General features: G+C 31.2%; 6 protein-coding genes across 9 annotated transcripts; 3 read left to right on the forward strand and 3 right to left on the reverse strand.

The window, feature by feature from the left end:
- Positions 1-475: 475 nt before the first annotated feature.
- On the reverse strand, positions 476-2,416 carry LOC130977019 (heavy metal-associated isoprenylated plant protein 21-like). 2 transcript variants are annotated; one of them, XM_057902013.1, is made up of 3 exons: positions 2,293-2,416; positions 2,080-2,155; positions 476-859 (listed from the first exon to the last, which is right to left on the reverse strand). In XM_057902013.1, exons 1-3 carry the CDS (start codon positions 2,362-2,364, stop codon positions 564-566), a joined length of 444 nt encoding a protein of 147 aa, XP_057757996.1. In that variant the 5' UTR covers positions 2,365-2,416; the 3' UTR covers positions 476-563. The 2 variants fall into 2 exon arrangements, with proteins under 2 accessions (XP_057757996.1, XP_057757997.1); XM_057902014.1 differs by having other exon boundaries at positions 2,080-2,151; positions 2,293-2,367.
- Positions 2,417-4,484: 2,068 nt separating this feature from the next.
- On the reverse strand, positions 4,485-6,501 carry LOC130977009 (mitochondrial import inner membrane translocase subunit TIM9-like). 2 transcript variants are annotated; one of them, XM_057901999.1, is made up of 3 exons: positions 6,350-6,501; positions 4,960-5,126; positions 4,485-4,674 (listed from the first exon to the last, which is right to left on the reverse strand). In XM_057901999.1, the coding sequence occupies exons 1-3, from the start codon at positions 6,442-6,444 to the stop codon at positions 4,643-4,645; spliced, it is 294 nt and encodes a 97-aa protein (XP_057757982.1). In that variant the 5' UTR covers positions 6,445-6,501; the 3' UTR covers positions 4,485-4,642. The 2 variants fall into 2 exon arrangements, with proteins under 2 accessions (XP_057757982.1, XP_057757981.1); XM_057901998.1 differs by having other exon boundaries at positions 4,485-4,677.
- Positions 6,502-6,666: 165 nt separating this feature from the next.
- Positions 6,667-8,609, forward strand: LOC130976330 (uncharacterized). Of its 2 annotated transcripts, XR_009084645.1 has the most exons (3): positions 6,667-6,923; positions 7,415-7,730; positions 7,978-8,609. XR_009084645.1 is itself a non-coding variant. In XM_057901174.1 (2 exons), exons 1-2 carry the CDS (start codon positions 6,677-6,679, stop codon positions 7,567-7,569), a joined length of 402 nt encoding a protein of 133 aa, XP_057757157.1. In that variant the 5' UTR covers positions 6,667-6,676; the 3' UTR covers positions 7,570-7,943. The 2 variants fall into 2 exon arrangements, 1 of the variants encoding a protein (XP_057757157.1); XM_057901174.1 differs by lacking the exon at positions 7,978-8,609 and having other exon boundaries at positions 7,415-7,943.
- A 382-nt stretch (positions 8,610-8,991) lies between these two features.
- LOC130973389 (uncharacterized) lies at positions 8,992-10,817 on the forward strand. Its single transcript, XM_057897886.1, has 7 exons — positions 8,992-9,186; positions 9,383-9,454; positions 9,536-9,612; positions 9,735-9,882; positions 10,182-10,268; positions 10,378-10,465; positions 10,579-10,817. The coding sequence occupies exons 1-7, from the start codon at positions 9,079-9,081 to the stop codon at positions 10,605-10,607; spliced, it is 609 nt and encodes a 202-aa protein (XP_057753869.1). The 5' UTR covers positions 8,992-9,078; the 3' UTR covers positions 10,608-10,817.
- Positions 10,818-10,858: 41 nt separating this feature from the next.
- On the reverse strand, positions 10,859-13,674 carry LOC130973388 (eukaryotic translation initiation factor 5-like). Its single transcript, XM_057897885.1, has 2 exons — positions 13,513-13,674; positions 10,859-12,796 (listed from the first exon to the last, which is right to left on the reverse strand). Exon 2 carries the CDS (start codon positions 12,431-12,433, stop codon positions 11,111-11,113), a length of 1,323 nt encoding a protein of 440 aa, XP_057753868.1. The 5' UTR covers positions 12,434-12,796; positions 13,513-13,674; the 3' UTR covers positions 10,859-11,110.
- A 3,035-nt stretch (positions 13,675-16,709) lies between these two features.
- Positions 16,710-17,560, forward strand: LOC130976992 (uncharacterized). Its single transcript, XM_057901981.1, has 2 exons — positions 16,710-16,908; positions 17,048-17,560. The coding sequence occupies exons 1-2, from the start codon at positions 16,770-16,772 to the stop codon at positions 17,338-17,340; spliced, it is 432 nt and encodes a 143-aa protein (XP_057757964.1). The 5' UTR covers positions 16,710-16,769; the 3' UTR covers positions 17,341-17,560.
- The last annotated feature ends 4,348 nt before the right edge of the window (positions 17,561-21,908 follow it).

A 21,908-nucleotide genomic window follows, 5' to 3' on the forward strand; every position in this document is an offset into this window, starting at 1 on the left:
CAATGTTATTTGAAATTTTAGAAAAATCACTTAAATTGAGTAAATACTCCACCCGATTCCTGACAATTACTTCGAAAGGACTACGAGACCTCAAAAAAAACATCAAACCCTGTCTTTGATTTTTTTAGAAACCGATTATTTCCTGTGCAAAAAAAAAAATATTGACTTTTGTTGGCATAGGGACTAATTAGTCCCATAAAAATAAAGCTCAAGAGTCGAGTCAAATTTTTTTTTAAGAATCTCGTTGTCTTTCAAAGTAATTGTAAAGGCCGTTTAAATTTTTTTTTTTTCCCACTTAGATTCTAGTGGTGATGATATATACATTAGTTTGAAGAGAAGTTATACTTCGCTCCCAAAAAAGAAAAGAAAAGGAAATAGACTCTTCCTCTAATAATAGAAAGCCTTATCAAAGAGAGAAAAAAAAAATACTTATTTATTAGAAACTCACTAAAATTATTATAAGCCGAAACTACCAAAATCCCATACGTGATATAAAAAAAAAAGGTACATCCTATGTATATATAATTGACTCATTTTTCCACCAAATAAACATGTTGTTATTGTTACATGATGGAGCATGAATTAACGTTGTCTTCATTGAAGAAGTTTAAGAGTTGATCTTGAGTGTCTTGTGAAGAAGTAGGAAATGTTTGAGAGGTTCGGACACAATTGGGAGGTGCCCTTTTATCATAAACACCCGAAGCATGCGGATATGTCACAACATGTTGTGGAACATATGGCCAAAATTCTGCTCTTTTTTTACCCGTTTCTTTTACCCTCTTCAACACCTTGTTTGCATCCACATAACCATTCACGCTTACTTTGCTTTCTTTTCTGTTTATATTCACTGATTTCACTCCTACCAAATATAATCAACAAGTAAGTATACAAATTAAATCATGCCTTTGCATAATTTGGGTTGGTCAAAGAAAATGTACGTATAAATAATAGTCTTATTGTGTAATACATGATAGTACACAATAATTGTATAGTTTAATTTATGGTGAAAACTCAGATACAGTCGACTTCGCGTGAAGTTGATAGTTGGGAGCCGTTAGATAATTTGACTAAATTTTCATCTAACGGCTCTCAGTTATCAACTTCACGTGAAGTCGACTGCACCTGAGTTTTTACCTTAGTTTATATAGTCAACCTCGTTTAAGAGAGATAAAGTTTTGTGTATGAGTTTAATTTTAATATATTGATAGTATAAAATATTTTATATAATTATGCAATCTTATCTGTTTTTTTAGATGAATATTTATGTAATTAATATATAAAAATATATTTTTATTAATGTGTCATTATATAATTAAAAATACGTGTAAAACTAATTTACACTGATGTTGTATAAAAATTATTTCTTTGTTGTATATGAAAATGGAGGTGGAAATGCTTAAAGGACGACCTAAACTAAAAGGAGGAAAAGGAAACAATGTACAATGATGTTGTGAACTTGAAGCTAGGGAGTTCTTAACGTAATGGTAACAATTGACTATTATTTATTAGGCATCTCTCCAAATAGGTAGGAGTTTTTTTTTCCCTTTTCTTTTCTCTTTTCTCTAATTAGAGATATATATCTATTATATTCTTTCCCCTCATGGAAATAAAAATTTTTCTTTTACAACTAAAACACAAATAAAAAAATATATTAATAAATGATATGATGACTATTATCAAGAATACTAGAAATAGCTAGGTAGATTCAAGAGGACGAAGTATATAATATAAAAAAGTTTTTAAATATATCGGTATATTAGTATTTTAATAAATTTTAACTGTTAATCTTAATTATATATTATATATATTTTTTATATTTAAGACTAACAGTTAAAAATATTGAAACAATAATATAAAGCTTTGGAAAAGAAGATCATAAATAATGTTGTTTGAATTTTTTAAAACGGGAACATAATTTTAGCAGCTCTATAGCTCCTATGATCATAATTATTTATTTTCTACAATAATGTGCCAAAATAATGAGAAGAAGCTTATGAATTTGCAGCACATTGATTAAGAAAGCTAAGAGAATTGAAGATATTAATGGTAGGTGTTATTAGTTGGTGATGGAAATTAAACCTCTCATTGTAGCGACTGCATTTCTAACCTTTCGTTCACATCCATCGCAATCCATTTTGACTTTAATCTCAACTGTCTAATAATAAAACAATGCAAATACATACATTATTAGATTATAGGAATTAATTAATTAGAATGGAAGAACCAAAAAGAAAATTAAACAACGAGAGCATGCATATATATATATATATAAGAAGCTATAACTATATATACCTGCATTGATTTGAGTTTTCTTTTTGTGGTTGGAACGGTGCAAAAGTAGAAGATGTAATCCAGTGCTCCCATTTGTAATAATTATTTTTCTAGAAACACCAAATTAATTAAAGGAATTGGATGGAATGGGAGAGTGTGAGCTGAGTCATAGAGAAGACACTCACACAAACATGAGGGCAAGGTGTTTATATAGCTAGGGAACTCAAAAACATTCACATACACAGAGAAAGAGATAAAGATAAATGTACAAAAGCAGTGTCTAGACATAATTTTTTTTTTAAATTAGAAATAAGACTCGAATTTGCGACTTTTAGATGAGTATAGAAAAATTATGCCATTTAAGTTATAGCTCGTTGGCCTAGAAATTAAAATTAACATTATATATTATTACAAAAGAAAATAATCAAAGAAAAAATATAAGATATAACACTGTTTTAAAATTAGAATTATTTTTTACGGTATCTTTTAATTTAATAGATTAAGAACTAATTCTCAGCAAATTCGAACGATATTTAAAAATATGTCGTTTTTTAATATGGTAAAAATTCAGGTGCAGTCGACTTCACGTGAAGTTGATAGTCGAGAGCCGTTGGATGAAAATTTAATCAAATCAGTCAAATCATCTAACGGCTAATTTTATGTGAAGTCGATTGCAACTTGAGTTTCCACATTTTAATATTTACTCAGGTTTTGGTTTAAAACTAGATTAATGTTATGTATGTATGTATGTTATATATTAACAAGAGAATTAAATATTTGAGATACATAAATATAAAATTATAAAAAAAATTGATCATATGATGCATGTATGTGTATCTCAATCTTTTTGTAACGCCTGTATATGCTTTGCTTTAATTTCCAACTATTAATTGATACAATACAATACACATGATTCCGTCTACTAGGTCTAGTTGCGTTATTATATATATTAGAATGAGTGGCCAAATATATCCCTTGGATTTTCCTTTTTTCTTAATTGAAAGAAAACTTTAAAATTTTAGAATTTGGAATTAATTAGCTAGTTGCTGAGGTGGTTTAGTGAATCATTATTATACTAGAGCAAGGTTGAAGTGATACAAATATATACGATTATACTAGAGCCAATGGGAGAGGAGAATAATTGACCCAACTTATGTTCTCCAAAAGTGTAAAGTGGCATTATATCTTTTGTAAGCTTAAAAAGACAAGGAAAAAGGAATTAAAAGAACATTATGATTTATGCAACTCCATGTTACTTTAGAACCACCGCCCAAAGGATCAAACTTTGTTTTGTTGACTAATTTGCTTGGCTTCAATGCAACTTCTTGTGGCCGTCATGCTCTATATGCCATATATCGGAAGGGATATAGATATATCTATATTCATTCTTTCCAACACTTGCATAAGTACACATACATATACATGTATATATGTATTTAGAAAAACTAATATTTTAATAACTAAAATTTGGGCACTAATAATTTTAATATTTATTAAAGATTTGATTATTTAACAAAATTAACTAAAATATTCGTTGAGATTCTAATTTTATCTAACTAAAATTATGTAAATCTTTTAACATATTTACTACACATCCAAATTTTATTGTTAACCAAATTCATTCAAACAAGCCTAACACCAACAAAAACTACTCTTATTAAAAGAGTGTGTACACGCACTCAAAATCCCAAAAAATATGTACACCGGATTTTGCAATAGTTTCTGCAGAGAATTTGAAAGATATTTTAGAGCAATTTTAAATTCTTCTGCAATTTTGAGTAGAAGATACGAACGATTTTTCATATTAGAGCGCGAAGAGATAGATAATATTTTTTGGGATTTCGAGCGCGTGAACACGCTCTTTTAATGAGAGTGATTTTTGTTGGTGTTAAACCTGTTTGATTAGACTTGTCACTTGTATGATAATAAAACTTAAATGTGTAGTAGATATGTAAAAAAAACAGTCATATATATATTCAAGTATAAAATACATTAAAAGGAGTTAAATAATATTGATATATAAATAGAGATAATTGATTTTATAATTTATATATATACATATATAAAAGGGTAGGGGCAATTGCCCCCATTGAATTTAGACCTTCCAAAAAGTACACTTAATGGGGAGATGAAAAAGACAATACACAATAAAATTACAATAGCTGCGTCTCCAATTTCAAAAACAGACTCTTCCAAGCTTAAAAAATCTCATAATGCCAAACTTCTTACTTTTCCATACTAAAATGTAAATACAAAACTAAATGCTTCAGAAAATGATTATCTTTCAAATTGAAAAACAAAATAGAAAAAGAACAACAACATGGACTTGAACAACTTTAGAAGCTAGAAAAGCATCTATTGGGAGCCTTCTTCAACAACGGCATGCTACTTTGTTCTTGGAATCTGCTATATTTAGACAATCCTCGACAAAGAAGCATTTAAACCAAAAATGATTTCAAGAAAAAGAAAATAAAATAAAAAAGAACAGGTAAAGATGATGGGCACATTGAATATGAACATCATGACAAAACCAATAGTATCACATTTTCTTTTACTCTATCTAAAGAAATTTCACTTGTCATGAATAATTTCTGGTTTAGAACCACTAAAGTGGACATACACTATACAAAAATGAAAAAATTAATTGTCCAGAAGACAGAGACTATTGAGAGACACCAGTATTTGCACCTTGGTCAAGATCTGAAAATCTGGAACCAACTTGCATGGAAAGCCTCATGAATTTTTCGGCACACCTGAGAACACACGTTTCCTCGTTTTTGGTTAGGGATTTCTGATAGAATGTATCGACACAATCCTTGAAACATCGCTCCACTAATGAATTATACATCCTTAGACTGCAATTTTAATGGAACAGAAAACAAATTAACAAAGTCCACCTTATGCTACAATTAAACAATTTCTACACCAAATGGACATAACCAGAACTTCTACATTCACATCCCTTCAACTTTAAACTCTATATAAATAGCTGGCATTGCTTTAATATATGCACAAAATAGTGTTAGTTTAACATGTAATTTCGCCAGAAACTTGCACTTAAGAAGTAAGATTTAAAAGCTATTTCATTTTTGCTTCAGTCTTAACAATTAACACACACAGTTCTAAAGTATCCAAATGAATAAGACCAAGAAAAGGATATTTCAAAAAGAATAAAAATAATGAGAAATTCTGCACATAACGGGGAACTAGAACAAAGCAAATTTTTTTCATTCCAGCACTACAAGCATTTTTATACATGGGAGTACATCAAATGGTGATAGCTTCAGACTTGACCTGAAAGATGCTAGTTACATCTATTGGACCAGTCGGAAATACAAGCTTTCTTGCACCCAAAGGGACAGGACATGAACTCCATTTTCCCATGGCATCCGACAACTAGTCGAGAAAGAAAGGGAAGAAGACCTAAGCGAGCGAGACGAGAAGGAATTAAGGATCTAATCCCTTAGTTTAGTGGCATTGTTTAACAAGCATCCTCTAACATGAGAAGGCCACATTTTTAGCCGCATCAACTGCAATAGAAACTACTTATTTAAAACCATACATTAAGGATCTAATCCCTTAGTTTAGTGGCACATACAGAGAAGAGTCATTGAATTAGTATATCTCCCCATGAAAACAACTAAAGAAACATTACATGCTTAAACATCTAAAGAAACAATTTACTCAATTCAGCTCTCATATTTAAAAAAAAAAATTTACAACCCAATATTAAGTTGCCATGCTACCTTATCCTAAATAATAATCTAACAATTTCATATATGAGAAACATGGGAAGTTCAATCAAGGCTCCATAAGTTCATTGACAATAAATCCACCTAAAAAAATTAATATTTTTTTTCCGTTTTTTAAGATATAGCTTCCAAGTTCAGATCCCAATCTAGCATTCAATCCTTGGGGTAATTACTAATTACTCTTCCAAATTCCAATATAGAAATCTCACAAATACAACTAAAAGGTGAATAATAAAACAAAAACGAACCAAAGCTCCGAATCCATGATTTCCATGGATAAACAAACAAAGCAACATTAATAACAAATAAATAAATAAAAATTATACCTGTCTCGAATTTGTAGCTGGTCTACCATGGTGGACATTCGTTGCTTATCCTCTTCAGGAAGACCAGACATGCCATTAAAAATGCTCTTATCCATCTCCAATTTACACGAACAAGAATGAAAAACGGTTAACGAGGTTTTCAATTTTTTAGCGCGCAGGTTAAACCCTAAAACTTGCCCGCTAGACGAGGCTACTTTTTTTTAAAGATATGGGCCTATGGTTGTTTGTTATTTTGGGCCCAACTTTGGGCCTGGCCCATTTAGAAGAAATGTAATGAGTAAAAACATGAGTAGCAGTGTAATTCCTGAAATGTCCATTTCTTCTTCCATGGCTGTTTCCATGTTCTCTCAGCTGCATCTGCATCCACTGCTTCATGGTAACAACAAAATCTCTTTGTCTCTGCAATCCCAACAAAAGTTTCATTCACCATCCAAGGCTATTAGTATTATTCAGTGTTGCTCGAGTTCTTCCAACCACAGCATCAAGCTCAGAACTTGCAAGAACTGCAAATCTCAATTCGACCCTTCACTCAATCACCCTCTTGCTTGTCACTTTCACACTGCCCATTTTGGGGGTAACTCTCTTTTCAATTCCTTTGTTTCATCTCCTATTAAAAGTTTCTGGCTTTTCCGTTTTCTTTTATTCCCCCAATTGGAGATCAAATTTGCTTGCTTGAATGCTGATATTGAATAGTGTATGAAATGAGGGTAGTGAATTGTGAATTTTAATCGGTTAAAATCTTGAATATATATAAAGTACGTATAGAAAAGTTCCAAAATTTGTGTGGAACTTTGTGAATTATATATATGTGTTCTTGTTAGCTGGTTTCTATTTAGCATAACTTATATAAATATGTTTCGAAATTAATCTGCACAAAATATCAAATTTAAGGGAACATTTACAATTCGAAGGTTAATGAAGTATTGGAGGGTCTATCATGAAAAGTATTAGGAACTTGAAGCTAATTAAGACCTTGGCATATTTAAGCATTGTGCTTATTTTCCTTCTTTCCTATGAATCTTGTCTAACTATTTGGGATATCTGTCTTGTCTTTCTGTTCCACAGGAGAAACTAAGAGGAAGTTTGAGAGTGTTTATGAAGGGGGCACCATGAACACTCCTGATTCCGGCAAAGTTTTTCAGTATTGGCATTGCTGCGGATCCGAAGATCCCTTCCATCCTGGCTGCACTTCTGCACCTCACTCCTCTTATGATGACTGATGTTCATCAATGTCTCTTCTTTAACTCTTCAATTAAAATTCTTTTAGCTAATATACACTTATCATGACTCAATGCTAGAAAGGATTCAGGGACTAATATGGTGCCTGGAGTCGGATCTCGGGGATCAGTATAGTAAATTTTGAATCTGAAGGACTAAAATGGTAAAAGTCATAAATCTCAGATACCACTATGGGGATTTAGTCTACTCATCTTGTGTACAAATGTTATTGATTCCTTGTGTAACAATCTCAAAAAATGCGATTATTTTTGTGTGCACAATGAATCTGTTATTAGTCAAGATATTGATGTAGTTAGTAATCTGTTATTGGAATGTTAAACTGATTCATATGCTAATGCTATCTGATGCTAATCAATACGTTTTCATTGTTATGTAACAATCGATTTCAGTTTGCACCGTAAACCACTTATAAGTAGCTATAACAACCATCATCACAATTTCCTTGTAAAAAAGAGTTGATTTAGAGATCCCAACTCGACTTATTATCAATGGAGGCAGCCAAGCTTTCATGGAAGCCGATCTTCTTCAAGAGCCTAATTCGCTGGCGGTGCATGCCACGATGCAAGATTGTTGGGATGAGCTACTCTGGTGGCGGCGATGATCAGGACTATTATCTAGGAAGGTCATGTGGCATAACGTAATTGAATGCAATAAGAGAAGTACTTATATGTTTACTACGACAAAGATGTATTTGAAGCATTAGGGTTATTGGAATGTTGTTTGTGGAGCCTAAGACCAAGTGTTGCATTAGGGATGCTCACATTTGTTGCTTTGAGTGTGATGATATCTTTTGGTGTAAGATTGTTTCATGCCATGGAGATTGATATATATCTTGTTTTGGCTAAACTAAGATAAGAGAAAATAATAGAATATCTAGCTAGGTAGAAGAAACTAATGATTATTAGTTGAAATGAAGAAACAAAGCTACCATATGTAGATTCAATTGCTTCCTTTTTTGTGTTATATACCAATATTACTATTAGAATTGTAATGACTCTACACATTATAGTTTCTTATTTGTCAATGTGTTGTAACTTGTAAGTTTTAATTTTCTTAAAAATGGATGAATAAGTTAATTCATATTTATTGTGAAAAGCACGTGGATGGAGATTCTCTGCTTTCCTTTGTAGTATAGTGCTTTTCTAAGGCATCACACAATATAACATAGAGAAAATTAAATAAATATATAGATAAAAAAGGAGGGAATGTGTTTCTTGGTTTTGAAGATTTCTACATTGTTTTATTATTATGGCATACCTTATGTTATATTTGTGCTTTGTTTGTGATAACAAGGACACTCAATCTCTTGCTTCGTTTTGAGGACCAGCCAAATAGAGAAGCAAAACAAATCAAAGCAATCATCATAAATTAAAGGCTTAATGCATTGTTGTATTCAGTCCTGAATCTACTCAACAAATTGCCATGTTTTGATCTCTTCATGTCACACAGAGTCTTAATTTGTTGGGTTCGAGTTCTGTTTTGTGCATGAAATGGAATCGATATCTCCTAATAATATATTTGTACAATGCCGAATATGTCACAATGAAGATGAAGAGTCACACATGGAAACACCATGTTCATGTTCTGGCACCCTCAAGGTAATTATAAATTTAACAAAGGAAAATATCAGATAACTATAAATTAGCACCTATTATGTAAATTTTTCAAAAGAAAGCAAACCATATGTCTAACATCCTAGCAAGAAAAATTAAGGCATGTATTGCCTATTGGAATTCTACAATTAATAACAAGAGAACGCTTTGGTTAATTAATTGACTGATTTTAATGTTGTAGTATGTACATAGAAATTGTGTTCAAAGATGGTGCAATGAGAAAGGCGATACTACCTGTGAGATTTGCCTAAAGGTACATAATTATGTTCACTTAAACAATAATAATAACAATGATGATGATGATGACAGTAACAATACATGTTAACTAATGCAGCAATTTACACCCGGCTACACTGTCCCCCCACCACCTACTTCCTCATTCCATGATGGTGGATCTCCAATAAATTTCGGGTAAATCCATATATTGACGAACATTTACTAGATTCATGTTTCATGTTCATACTTCATCTTTTTTTATATTGTCATTGTTATTTCTTTTTCTACCATGAAGTGATAGAAGTTTGTTGTCTTAGATGGAACTATTGGGAGACTTCAAGAAGAGTTCACAATAGCAATAATCAGTTTGTATCAATGTTTGGTGCTGATAATCATGAACCTGACATTGAATATTCAACACCTTCTACAAGGTCCATGATATGCTGCCGCATAGTTGCCACTATTGTAATTTCCATTTTTGCTTCTTTTAAATTTTTATATATTTTACATAGACAAAATTCATGGGGGGTAGCAATTTTCTTAGTAATTAGCTAAAGAAAAACACACTTCATTAGACACTTAAACTTTTGCTACAATGGGTGTTTTTCTAGTAATTTTAAACCTTAATTCTCTAAAGAAGTATGCTTTATGAAGGATTATTTGTCTACGAGAAATCATACAAAAAAAAAAAGGATAGTTTGTCTCTCTTGCTATATTTTTACAATAAGGAACTAAGGATTATGTGTGTTCCATGTATATTGCAGTTTCTTGGTCTTATTGTTTTAAGGCATACACTTCAAGTTATACTGATACTCAGTGAAACAGAAGAGTATTCATTGACAGTGTTTATGGTAAGAGGATATATTTACAGATGATAATTGAAAAATAATTACCATCTTTTTAGAAAGCCTACACAATAATCTAGAGGAGCTTAAGAAAACTGATTCAATTTGATTGCAGCTATTACTGTTGGGAATCCTTGGGATATTGATTTCGATACATACGATGATCAAAGCTAACTACTATGGCCCAAGGACTTCAATACCAGGTCACAACATTTGTTCTTAACCACTTGTGAATTAGATGGTGTAGTGAGAACTAGTTACTAGTAAAATTGCAAGAATTAGCTGGAATCCAATTAATGATTGTTTCTATGTACAGATTCATCATTCCCCTATTTCATCACGTGAAGAGTGTAAATCATACTGATGATTCCATGCTACATGGTCAATTTCGGATGAAGAAATTGCTTTGATGTTGAAATATTTGATGAAAACTGTGATCAATTTGTATAAAGGGCAAATCATGAATGCCTAAATTATAGAGAAAATTAACGTTGTATGCTTAACTTGTATGCAAAAATAAACCAACATGGAAAAGATCATAAGCATTATTGATGATTGAAATTACCAACAAAATTCATGTAATCTACGGGCTCATGTAATCAGAAACATATCTTATAGCGAATATATAACTAAAACCATAGTACTTAGAACACAATATCAAGCATAATCCAGACAGATACATGAACTGTAGCAACACTTCAACCACACAAGGGGCCAAAACAAGACCCTTTATTCAAAATAAAAGGACACAACAGTAAAGAAAATCAACAAACTGAGGACAATAACAGTAAGTAAATGTGATATCATAATCTTCAATATTCTGAACTGAGCACAAACTTTTCTCATTCTCATTCTTCCTCTGATTCTGACTCAGCATTCTGAAGCCAATCAATGAATGGTTGAGCATTCTTCCATATCTGAGAGTCCTTCTTATCACCCTTCAGTCCCTTTGAATACCAATGGACGACGTGCTCTTCCTCCACCAAATCAACATCATAGAGGGCTTTCAGAATAAGGGCAACCTCCTTCAATGCATTGCTACCTTTCTTGTAACAGAACTCCTCAACAGCATTGAGCAATAACAGCTGCGATCCCTCGTCATCTCCAGCAACTGCAGCAGCAAGGTGATTCTTCCTCTTGGTAGCTTCTTTTCCAAACCCTTTCTCGATGCCATCAAATAATCCTTCAAGAAGTGCATTCATCTTCTCCTGAGCAGATACAGGAAATGCAGCAATATGTGACTGCAATTCCTTCGCTGCAACACCTTTCTTCAAATATGCTTTCACTTCCCTGACCACAGTTGCATAGTTCACAGTGTCACCATTCTCAGAACCCTTGCTTTCTGTCTTTTTCTTCTTCTCTGGTTCATTTGTCGAGAGCATGACCATATCAGCAGTCACAGCACTTAACTGTTCTTGGATACGTTGACGAGCAGCATCAATAGATGTATCCGTTTGCCACTGAACATCATCATCACCATCATCATCTTCATCACGAGCCTCCTCTTTCTCATCAATTTGACTGTGTGTAGGAGATACACGTTCCTCATCAGAGCTACCTGCTTTCTTCTTACTAGATTTTACAGTGCCATCCTTTGACGATGAAGAGCCTTTCTTCTTAACCTCTTTCTTCAGTTTCTTCTGTTCCTCATCAGCCATTTCACCTTCCTTCATCCTCTCCTTCTCAGCTCTCCTCATGGCCTTTTTGTCTTTCAATCCTTTCTTTGCTTCGGGAGGGTTCTTGATGATAAAGGTAGTCAGCTTGTCCCTCATGTCCACATCAGACACAAAACCACAAGCAGCACATTTCAGCTGGATCATTTGACTCTTTGTAATCAAAATATCAGTTTCAGGATTTCCACAACCGTAGCATTGGACATATTTCTTAATGAAGTTCTCAAGAAGGCCCGCAAGTTTTGCAGTATCATGTGCTCCATTAACATGAGAAGTGCCAGTTTTCTCATCGAATTTTGATTGTGCTCCAAGCTCACAACCGAAATATTTGGTGGTGTAAGATGCCGGCCTAGCCAACGCTTTTGCAATGTCAACCATATTGACAATATTGGTTTTGATGCCATTACCTCTGCCCTCAATCTTGGTTATCATTTTAGGCATCTTATACCTGTAGAAGGCATCATCGCTATTTGCGGCACCAATGTTCTGCAGAGCCATGATGATGATGATTAACAAATAGATGTTCAGAGAAAGCAATACAAAGCTGGGGTAGTGGTCTCTAAGGCTGCTTGCACCCTCAAAGACTCTCCTTCAGAGATTATGGTAGGTGGCCAACCGCAATCAGAAAACCGAGGGATTTTATGGTATGTCTCACGATGCATACAGCTAACTTGGCACGACAAAGGTATGTAGTTTTTTCTAGTAGAAGAAAAATACTCTGCTAGCAGCTCAATTGCTCCAAAATGGGTAGTAGCCTGTTCAAACATGAAAGAAACTTGGGCGTGACACTTTCACTTTATAATCTGCCACAGCAGAACTTGCAGGGACGCCAAACCAACAACCGGAAGATTTGATGAACAACTGTACAATTCCAAAATCAGAAAATCAGTTAAAATTACAACAAAATATAAATCTAATCACAAAACAAATAAAGACCTATAAAAAAAATACAACATTAACAACGAAGACTCATCTTATATCTATCAAGAACTAGGTTATTAATACAACCATGATAATACTTTCCCATAAGTTCTTAGATCTATTTAAGTGATCAACTTGCCTATAATCAATTATTAATCAATTCCATATTCGGTCCCAAGCCATGACAAAATAAAAAGGGTTCACAAAAACCCCAAAAGCATGTGGAATCTACTTCAGATACACATACAAGACAAGAATAAATTCACATCACATACCCTAAAAGCATATATACCACCGAATCCCTTAGCTTCAATCATGAAGCAGAATTTTTGAACGTCGTAAATTACACATAACCTAAATAAAAAAGAAAAAGGATTTCCTTTTGGTCAAAGATTAGAACCTTTGCTACTTCAAAAACCACAAAAACAACTTTTCCAATAAAAAAACAACAACAATAACAATTAATCCACCTTAAATAAAAAATTTCCAGTATTATTCCAGCTCAAATATTACATCAGATTATTTTTCGTTAGAAATCGATCAAGCGCAATTACCAATTTCATCATCCATTATCTATTATCAGAAACATTAAAAAAAAAAGGATAACATGAACTAGATCAACAAAATATCAAGAGAGAATAGATCAAAATTGGTACCTGGAATTGATGAGAAGCTCGTAATAGGGTTCGCGAAGAAAAGAGAGAATCGGAGGATAGAGTTTTGAGAACTGAATAAGATGAATGAGGCGGCGGAGTGCAAAGGCTCACACATATTTATACTCTTATTTATACGGTGTTTGAGGGTCCATGGAATTCTCAAGAATCTTACTTTTTTGTGGTTTCAAATTCAAATCTATCACATTAATCTCTGCCGTTTATTATGCTGACTTTTTGTTAATACTTTTCATCGCTCAATTTGTGGCCGTTCATCTTAATTTGATAGCTTCCACGTTGTCATTTCAATATCATATTTGTGAAAATAAATAATACCCTATTTAAACTTTTTTTTTTTTACGAATTATCACTAGGGTTTTTTATTGTCTATTTCGTAAATTGTAGTGATTATTTAGCTTGAGAAAGTAGGGGAAAAAAAGACAAAAAAAATTAGAATTTAAAATTAGACAATCATAAATGTGAATTCAATTTTTGTATGCCAAGAAAGGACGAAGGTCCATGACTATAGAAAATAAAAAATAATTAAATGGAGTATGAAAATTCTCGGCTCTATCTGTGCCAGCTCTTTTCTTGGACGGAAAGCATTTGCAATTACTCGTCAATCGGAATTTGATATTTGAGTTGGTAAATAAGTGACACTCAAATTAATTGCTAGATTAGATTGTTAAAAAATGATCTTGTCATCGACAATTAATTGTTTGTTAGTGACTTAGTGTTAATATATTTCTTTTATTATCTTATCGTTATCCTAACATATTAAATTTCTTTTTATGTTAGGTCGAAAACCCGTAGAATAATATTTATTTTCTTTCTTATTTGATTTTTAATTATATTCTTTCTTATTTGATTTCTATAATTCTATAATATATGAAAAATTTGTAAAACATATATAGTAGAAAGGTATAGCCGTATAGGGCATTAGTATTATATTATTTTTTTATTTTTCTGCACTTCGATATTATTATTGTTAATCACGCACATGTGGTAATGCCATTTTTAATTATTTAAGTGAAAATCACCCAAGTATATGAATGGGATTTTTTTTTTGGCCCATAAACAAATGCAGCAATTGTTTTTATATTTTTGTTTTAGTTCTTTCATTTTTGGGGATAGATTGTTTTTGGAGAAGACATATTTTTGGGGTAGTTAATCTTCACACTTTCCTATACTTTGGGCTCGATGAGCCCATTAGGCCCAAGAAAAAATAGGAAGGGCTTTTCACATTTCGAAAAAAAACTTTAAAGGGTCCTAGAACTTAACTTGGGTTTAAGATTCTCTGAAAAAAAATGTTTAAGATTCTCGTTTCCATATTTTCTCTAATGCCTAATTGCAATTTGATTTTTGGTGAATTTAACCGTATTTATAATTTGGTGTTTAATTTTTACTTAATTTGTTTTTTTATGATAAAATTTAAATATTTAATAATTATTTTTTTATATTTTTAAAAATAAATATTATTTTTTAATTTTTTTTTAGTAAATTAAGCAAACATTTTTATGTATCATAACAATCACTTTAATTTTTTTAGATTATTTAAAAGTTTAGAATTTGAATTTGTTAGTTCTCTTTTCATTGTTTTGCTTATTTTGACAAATGTGCTACATAGTACATAGTATAGAAAATGTAATATGATTGATAGGTTTTTAAGTCTTAATAATAAAATTATTAATTTTAACATATCTTAAATCTATTGAGTTCTTATATAATTTATTTTTTCACTATTTTTTATCCTCGTTATTAATGCCTTATTTCATAATTCAAAAGATGATTGTCCCCTAATAAGGCCCTAAGGAAGTAGGATACTTCTATAATACAATAATTTTATGTTGTTAATTATTATTAGCAGCCTAATATAATACATGAATTATGCATGCTAGCTGGCCTTCACAGTTCTTCAATGCTAAAAGTCAAGTACCCATTTTGTTTAATTATATTTGTTTATTTTTATTTATTTTCAAAATTATCCATTGGATGGTAGCAGACCGAAAAAATAATAAAATAATCATAATCATAAAATCTAGTTAGATATCTAAATATATATTATTCAATCTTTATCTCAAGCCTTAACTTAAAAAATTGTCAAAGAAACTCTCTAATAATAAATAATCAAGCACTAGCTATAGGTGCAGTTGTTAATCACCTTGATTAACATAAAAGATTGTTCATTCTTAGCTCTTACTCCTCTTGATTGATTATTTCATGTTTCTTAATTAATTATTATTTCTTACTTTAGCCATTGTATTATGCATTCATCTGACACAGCACCTCTTCTTTTTTTTTTCTTTTTTTTTTTTCTATTTGTTGTTGCTAGCTTTTGTTAAAAGTAGAGCCAATATCATTAAGTTGATTCCAGTTATCCCTCCAATAAAAAAAAGAAAAAAAAAAGAAACTAGCTAATTATCTAGTGAAAACCTTTCAATAAAAATGAGAATAAACAAATATCTTAATTATAATTGCTTATTATAATAATAATTAAGTATTGGAAATTAATTTGTAATTAGTTAGTGGTAGAAACTCAGGTGCAGTTGACTTCACGTGAAGTTGATAATTGAGAATCGTTAGATGATTTGATTGATTTGATTAAATTTTTATTAGCGGTTTTCGATTATCAACTTCACGTAAAATCGACCTGAATTTTCACCTTAGTGAATATTAGTCCACTTTTTTTAATTGTAAAAGCCTTCGCTCTTTGAGAAATTTAGAATTTATTAAGAATTTAAAATATAACATTAAACAAATAATTAAAAAAATTAACTGATATTAATAGAAAAATTTTAATTCAGTAATTGAACTCTTAATTATAATAATTTATAATAATAAACCAAAGAAGGCGCCGGTTATTTGAACTAATCCACGCATAGATGATTCCAAAGGCAGCACTAAATAAAATTTTCTGTTCAACAAATACGATTTCAACTTTCTTCACAGTCTTCCCATATTGATTAATTAATCCCTTCCTTTGAATATATTATTATTATTTTCTTATAAATAAAATCAAATTCTCTTCTCTCAAAGCTTGGATTGTTGACCATTAAAAAAAAAAAACTCTTCATGTGTTCCATGTCTTATATGAGAATCAACTTAAAGGAAGGCCAACAAAACCATATATATATATATATATATATATATATATATATATATAACCAAATATTATTGAAGGTATCTATCTATATTTTCAACATTAATAGCATAAACCCTATCCTTCATTCTCACCATTTTTTTTCACCAAAGTGTATAGCATGGCTTCTTCTTCTCTACTTCAATTAAATTTCTTCTTGTCAAAATCAAGATCACATCCCAAGGGATGGAATACACGCCGGAATCGGAATCGGAATCGGAATCTTCGAGTAATAAAAGTTCAGAAATATCACGAAGAAGGTAATCACAAATTTTTAGAATTTTATTCGTCGAGCGAATATTATTTGATAGAATAAGTTTGATTGAGTTCGAAATAAATAAGAATTTTTTTTAAATACGTGATTTAATTAGTAATTATTTTTTATGATATGATGAGCAGGGAGTTCTACAAATATGGTGGATGCTAATTTGAAAGTTCTTAAGGAGAGGATAGAGATGGTGAAGGTGAAGGAGAAACTAGAAAGGAGTTGCAAATGTCAACAAGGGTGGAACTATTATCAAGTTTCTGATGATAATTATCATTGTCAAAAAATCAAAGGAAACAATAATAAAGAGTTACACAACTTGATTGAATTGACATGTTTAGTTTGTGGGACTATTGGTTCCACATGTTTTGGTGGAACACTATTGCTTTGCTTTGTTTCTCTCCTTCTTCATCATCTTCAACTATGATCTTATTAAGGTAAAAACTCAAGTGCAGCCGACTTGTTGATATTTGAGAGCCGTTAAATAATTTGATTGATTTGACTAAATTTTCATCTAACGACTCTCAGATATCAACTTCACGTGAAGTCGACTTTACCTGAATTTTCACCTCTTATTAATTAGATATATATGCTCATTTTTTCCTATTTAATAATTTGCATTTGTTGTATAGAGCTCAGGATCTTTTTTATTTATTTATTTATTTTCCTTCTCCATGTCAGGTATTTTGTTCCATGGAAATTGAGAGGGAATTTCAATTGTTAGTTTTAGAATGTATTATATACAAAGTGTTTGGATTAATGTTTGTAAATGAATATATACATTTATATATCTAACTAAAAATAATTTTTATCAAAACTGAATTAGTATCAATGTAATTTGTATTTAGACATTTTTTTATCAAATGTGATTCTGAAAAAAATGAATGTTGCCTATGTGATTATCTAAAATTACGATTGAACATGTAATTACTGAAAATGACTTCATTCGCTAATTTAGTTATCCTTAAGAGTTTAATTTTAATGTATTGATATCGAATAAAATGTTTATATAAATATTTATTATATTTATAATTTTAGATAATTATTTACGCAGTCAATATAAAAAATATTTATTTGTATTGATATAACATTACATAATTAGATACACGTATAAAATTAGTTTACATTAATAATATATAAAAATTAAATTATAATCTTAATATAAAAGTTAGAATAAGTAAAAAAAATTGCTTCTACCAAAGATACATATATATATATATATATATATATATATATATAGTAAAATTAGATTCATGTTGAATTCAACAAATATTACCTACACACAATTTTCTAATAATTTTTAGCTAAATCCTTTTTTGGATATATCCAATATTTTCTATGATTATTGGATTTTATTATATGAGTGATAATAATAATGAGCAAATATATTGAGAAAAAGAAAAAAAAAAGTCTTCGATGGCCTCAGGGTTCTTCTTGGCGTGATCTTCACCTTTTCTCTAAACACATATGGTAAAAGACAAGCTAATATAGAGGTTTAGATAATATAATTTATATTAGTATACATTTATTAAGTTAAATTAAAAATATCGCACCACATGCATGCATGGAACATGAGATAAGATCACGGGTAACTAACTATATATGTTATACAAAAAGTTCAGAAAATTAAATAAAATGTGTTTATTATTATTAGATATACCCTTCTTTATTTGCTCTTCCTGTTCAAATAAATAGGATACATATAATACATTTCTTTTAAGTTTAGGTATCAAATAAACAAAAAACATCAAATATCATAAAAGATTAATTAATGAGCATTAGGGAATATATATATTTTATATACTATATAGTATACACACATACGCCTGTTTTCTGAGAAATTATATATAGCCATATATATTTACCGACAACATTTTCAACTTAATTATATTATCTTCTTTAATTAGTCAAAGTTCTTATTCTATTTTCTTCATTGTTCTAGTTAAATTATTTTTCTGTTTATATAAAATATAGGTTGGTGAAAAGATTCGTTTTGTATGTGGTTAAGAGTTACCTTTAAGCTTTTTTTAATATAGAATAATTTGCCGGTTATGTAGAATTCAATACACCATAAACAATTCATATAGATATGTACCAAAATATATTGTTATTTTACTTTTTTTTTTTTACTAAATGTAGGGTATTAGAATTTTCGGTGTAAGTTAACTCAATGAATTATTAGACACAAAAAAAAAACTCAACAAATTACTGCTTTTTTTTTCGATTTGAAGTATTGCTTTACGAGAAAAAATGCTATTTACATGCTAAATATGTTATTAAAATTAGCACCATATATTTATATTAAAATATATATATAATTTAATTTATTTTTAATTCGTATTTTATATTTTAATATATATTTTATGTTTATAATTAATTTTAATAGTTGATTTTAATTAGTATATACCTAATATATTATTTTAAGTGTATCTTATAATTTTTTTTTTCGAGCAAATAGTAGAAAACTTTCTATTTTGGACTATCCATAAAAGAAAAAGAGAATAAAGTGAGAGAGAATACAAGACAAAAATCACAGGATGCAGGAATTTGATAGACAATTGCAAGTGGAACTTATTCCTTAATTATACTTGGGAAATAAAGCATTCCTCTTAGATTTTTAAGGACTTTAGGGAAATTAATATACTATATATATATAACATATTATTGATGTTAGGGTAACAGCTAATAATGGTAGTGATACACCACTGGTGACAGCAAATTGATGAGTATATAACACATGTAGTAACATATAATGGAGTATATTCTATAGTTTTAATGGCATCACATTCATATATAGCTGAACCTATTCTAGTACATTTTTGCAGCTGTTTCATAGTACTACTAACCAAATTCATACTGTTGTTGTAATCTTGTTGGTTTTAATGACAATAAATATTTGATAGATGCTTCTTGGTGATGATAATTAATATATGTGTTGTTCTTTTCCTGTCTTTGGAATCCAAGACCCTTTAGCTAAAAAAAGGTTTAATTTGATTAATTCAATACATAATACGTATAACAGCATTGGTGTACTCAACACATGCATTAGAGGGAATCTAGGATTCATAATTAAGGGTACGGAAGCAACATTTTCAAGCTAAGTTTAAGATGAATCCATCGATAGAATTTATTAACTATGTCTCAATTATCATTAAAAACAAGTTGACTCTTTCGAAAATGGGTTTGGTTTTTTATTATTGTTATGCATGTAAAATATATATTGGTTTTCTAAAGCTAACTGGCTAAAAATTAATTTATTGTGAATCGAAACTCTATTTATAAGTTTGTTGCTTATCAATAAATTACTACATATATAAAGCGATATTTGAATCTTTGACATGTAAAATCGTTTAAGAGACATTATATATATAGTTCAATATATTTTAAACAAGAGGTTTTTTTTTTTGAAAACAAAAAAACTCAACACACTAAAATAGAGCATATAGTATCAAACATCACAACTACATAGGTAACACCCAAAAAGTTTTAAGAACCAAAGAAAGGAATTCTGTATGTCATCTCCGGCATAGCCATCAACAACACTAGGACTGGACACCTCTCCACTCGTCACAGCTAAGCATGGTCATGTGGATGATGTCTTCTATGCCTCTGCCTTGGTTCTGGAATATCCTCCTATTCCTTTCCAACCAAATGTGCCAAATGATTGCACAGAAGTACCTCATACGCTGCTTTCGATCCTCTTTTCTACACGGCTCATCTGTCCAACTTAGAAAATGGTCCTTCATCGACCTCGGAGCAGACCAGGGCCGGCCAAACACAGATAACTAAGCACTCCACGCCTGCCAAGCAAAATCACAGCCAAAGAACAAGTGATGGACCTGCTCAACATCTTTAGAACATAAAACACAACTCTTATTATCCTGACTAATAATTCCGAACCGACTAAGCCGCTCCTTGGTGTTCACTCTGCCTACCAGGACAAACCAAGCAAACAACTCCACTCTTGGTGGAACCAAGCCTTTTCAAATGGACTTCGTGAAATTGTAACTGGTTACATCTTCTGGCAGCATTCCTTCTTGTAGCACCTGCACAAAGGAGTTAGTCGAAAAAATACCAAGTCTATCATATTTCCATACAACTCTATCCTTCCTATGATTCGCTAACTTGACCGGTCTCAACGCCTCATGTAGCTGACTCAGGAGGTCTAATTCCCACTGAAAAAGCTCTCGTCTCCATTGGAAGTTCCAAACCCACTCTATCCCATCCCAAAACCCACAATTTCCTACAGCCGAACCACATTGGTTTGAAACAGAGAAAAGCCTGGGAAACCAATCTTTCAAGGAACCACTTTGTAACCAAACATCCTCCCAAAACTGAGTCCGTCGTCCATTACCAAGCTCCATAGCCAGGCTTGCAATCATCTTATCCCTTATATGTTGCTCCTTAATTTGTAAATGACAGATATCCTTCCATGCGCTTCCTCTTGAAGGTAAAACTTGAGTGGACAGTAACTCATTCGACCTTAAGTCATTACAGGAGCAGACCACCTTCTTCCACAATGGGCACTCTTCCTTAGCAAAGCGCCACCACCACTTAAACAACAGTGCAGTGTTTCTAATCATTGCATCTCCAATCCCCAACCCTCAACCATCCTAACTTCTTAGCAGCCTGCACCACCTCCCATCTCACCAAAGCCATACCCTTCCTCCCATCCTTCTTACTCCATAGAAATCTTCTCTGTAAAGAAATTAACTTCTTAGCAACTGCTTGCGGCATCTTGTATAAGTTCAAATAATACACTAGCAAGCTGTTCAAGACTGATTTAATGAGCACCAATTTTTCCGCTTTGCTTAGCACCTTGGCTTTTCAAAGGCATAGTTTCTCTTCCACTTTATCAATGATAGGCTTTCAAGTCTTAACCAGCCTCGGATTAGCTCCTAAGGGGACTCCAAAGTATTTAACAGGGAGAGTATCTTCCTTACAACCCCACAACCTACACTTACTTTGTATCCACTACTCTTCACAATTGATTGG

Source organism: Arachis stenosperma, chromosome 4 (genome assembly GCF_014773155.1).
Source record: "Arachis stenosperma cultivar V10309 chromosome 4, arast.V10309.gnm1.PFL2, whole genome shotgun sequence".
NCBI classification, from domain to species: Eukaryota; Viridiplantae; Streptophyta; class Magnoliopsida; order Fabales; family Fabaceae; genus Arachis; species Arachis stenosperma.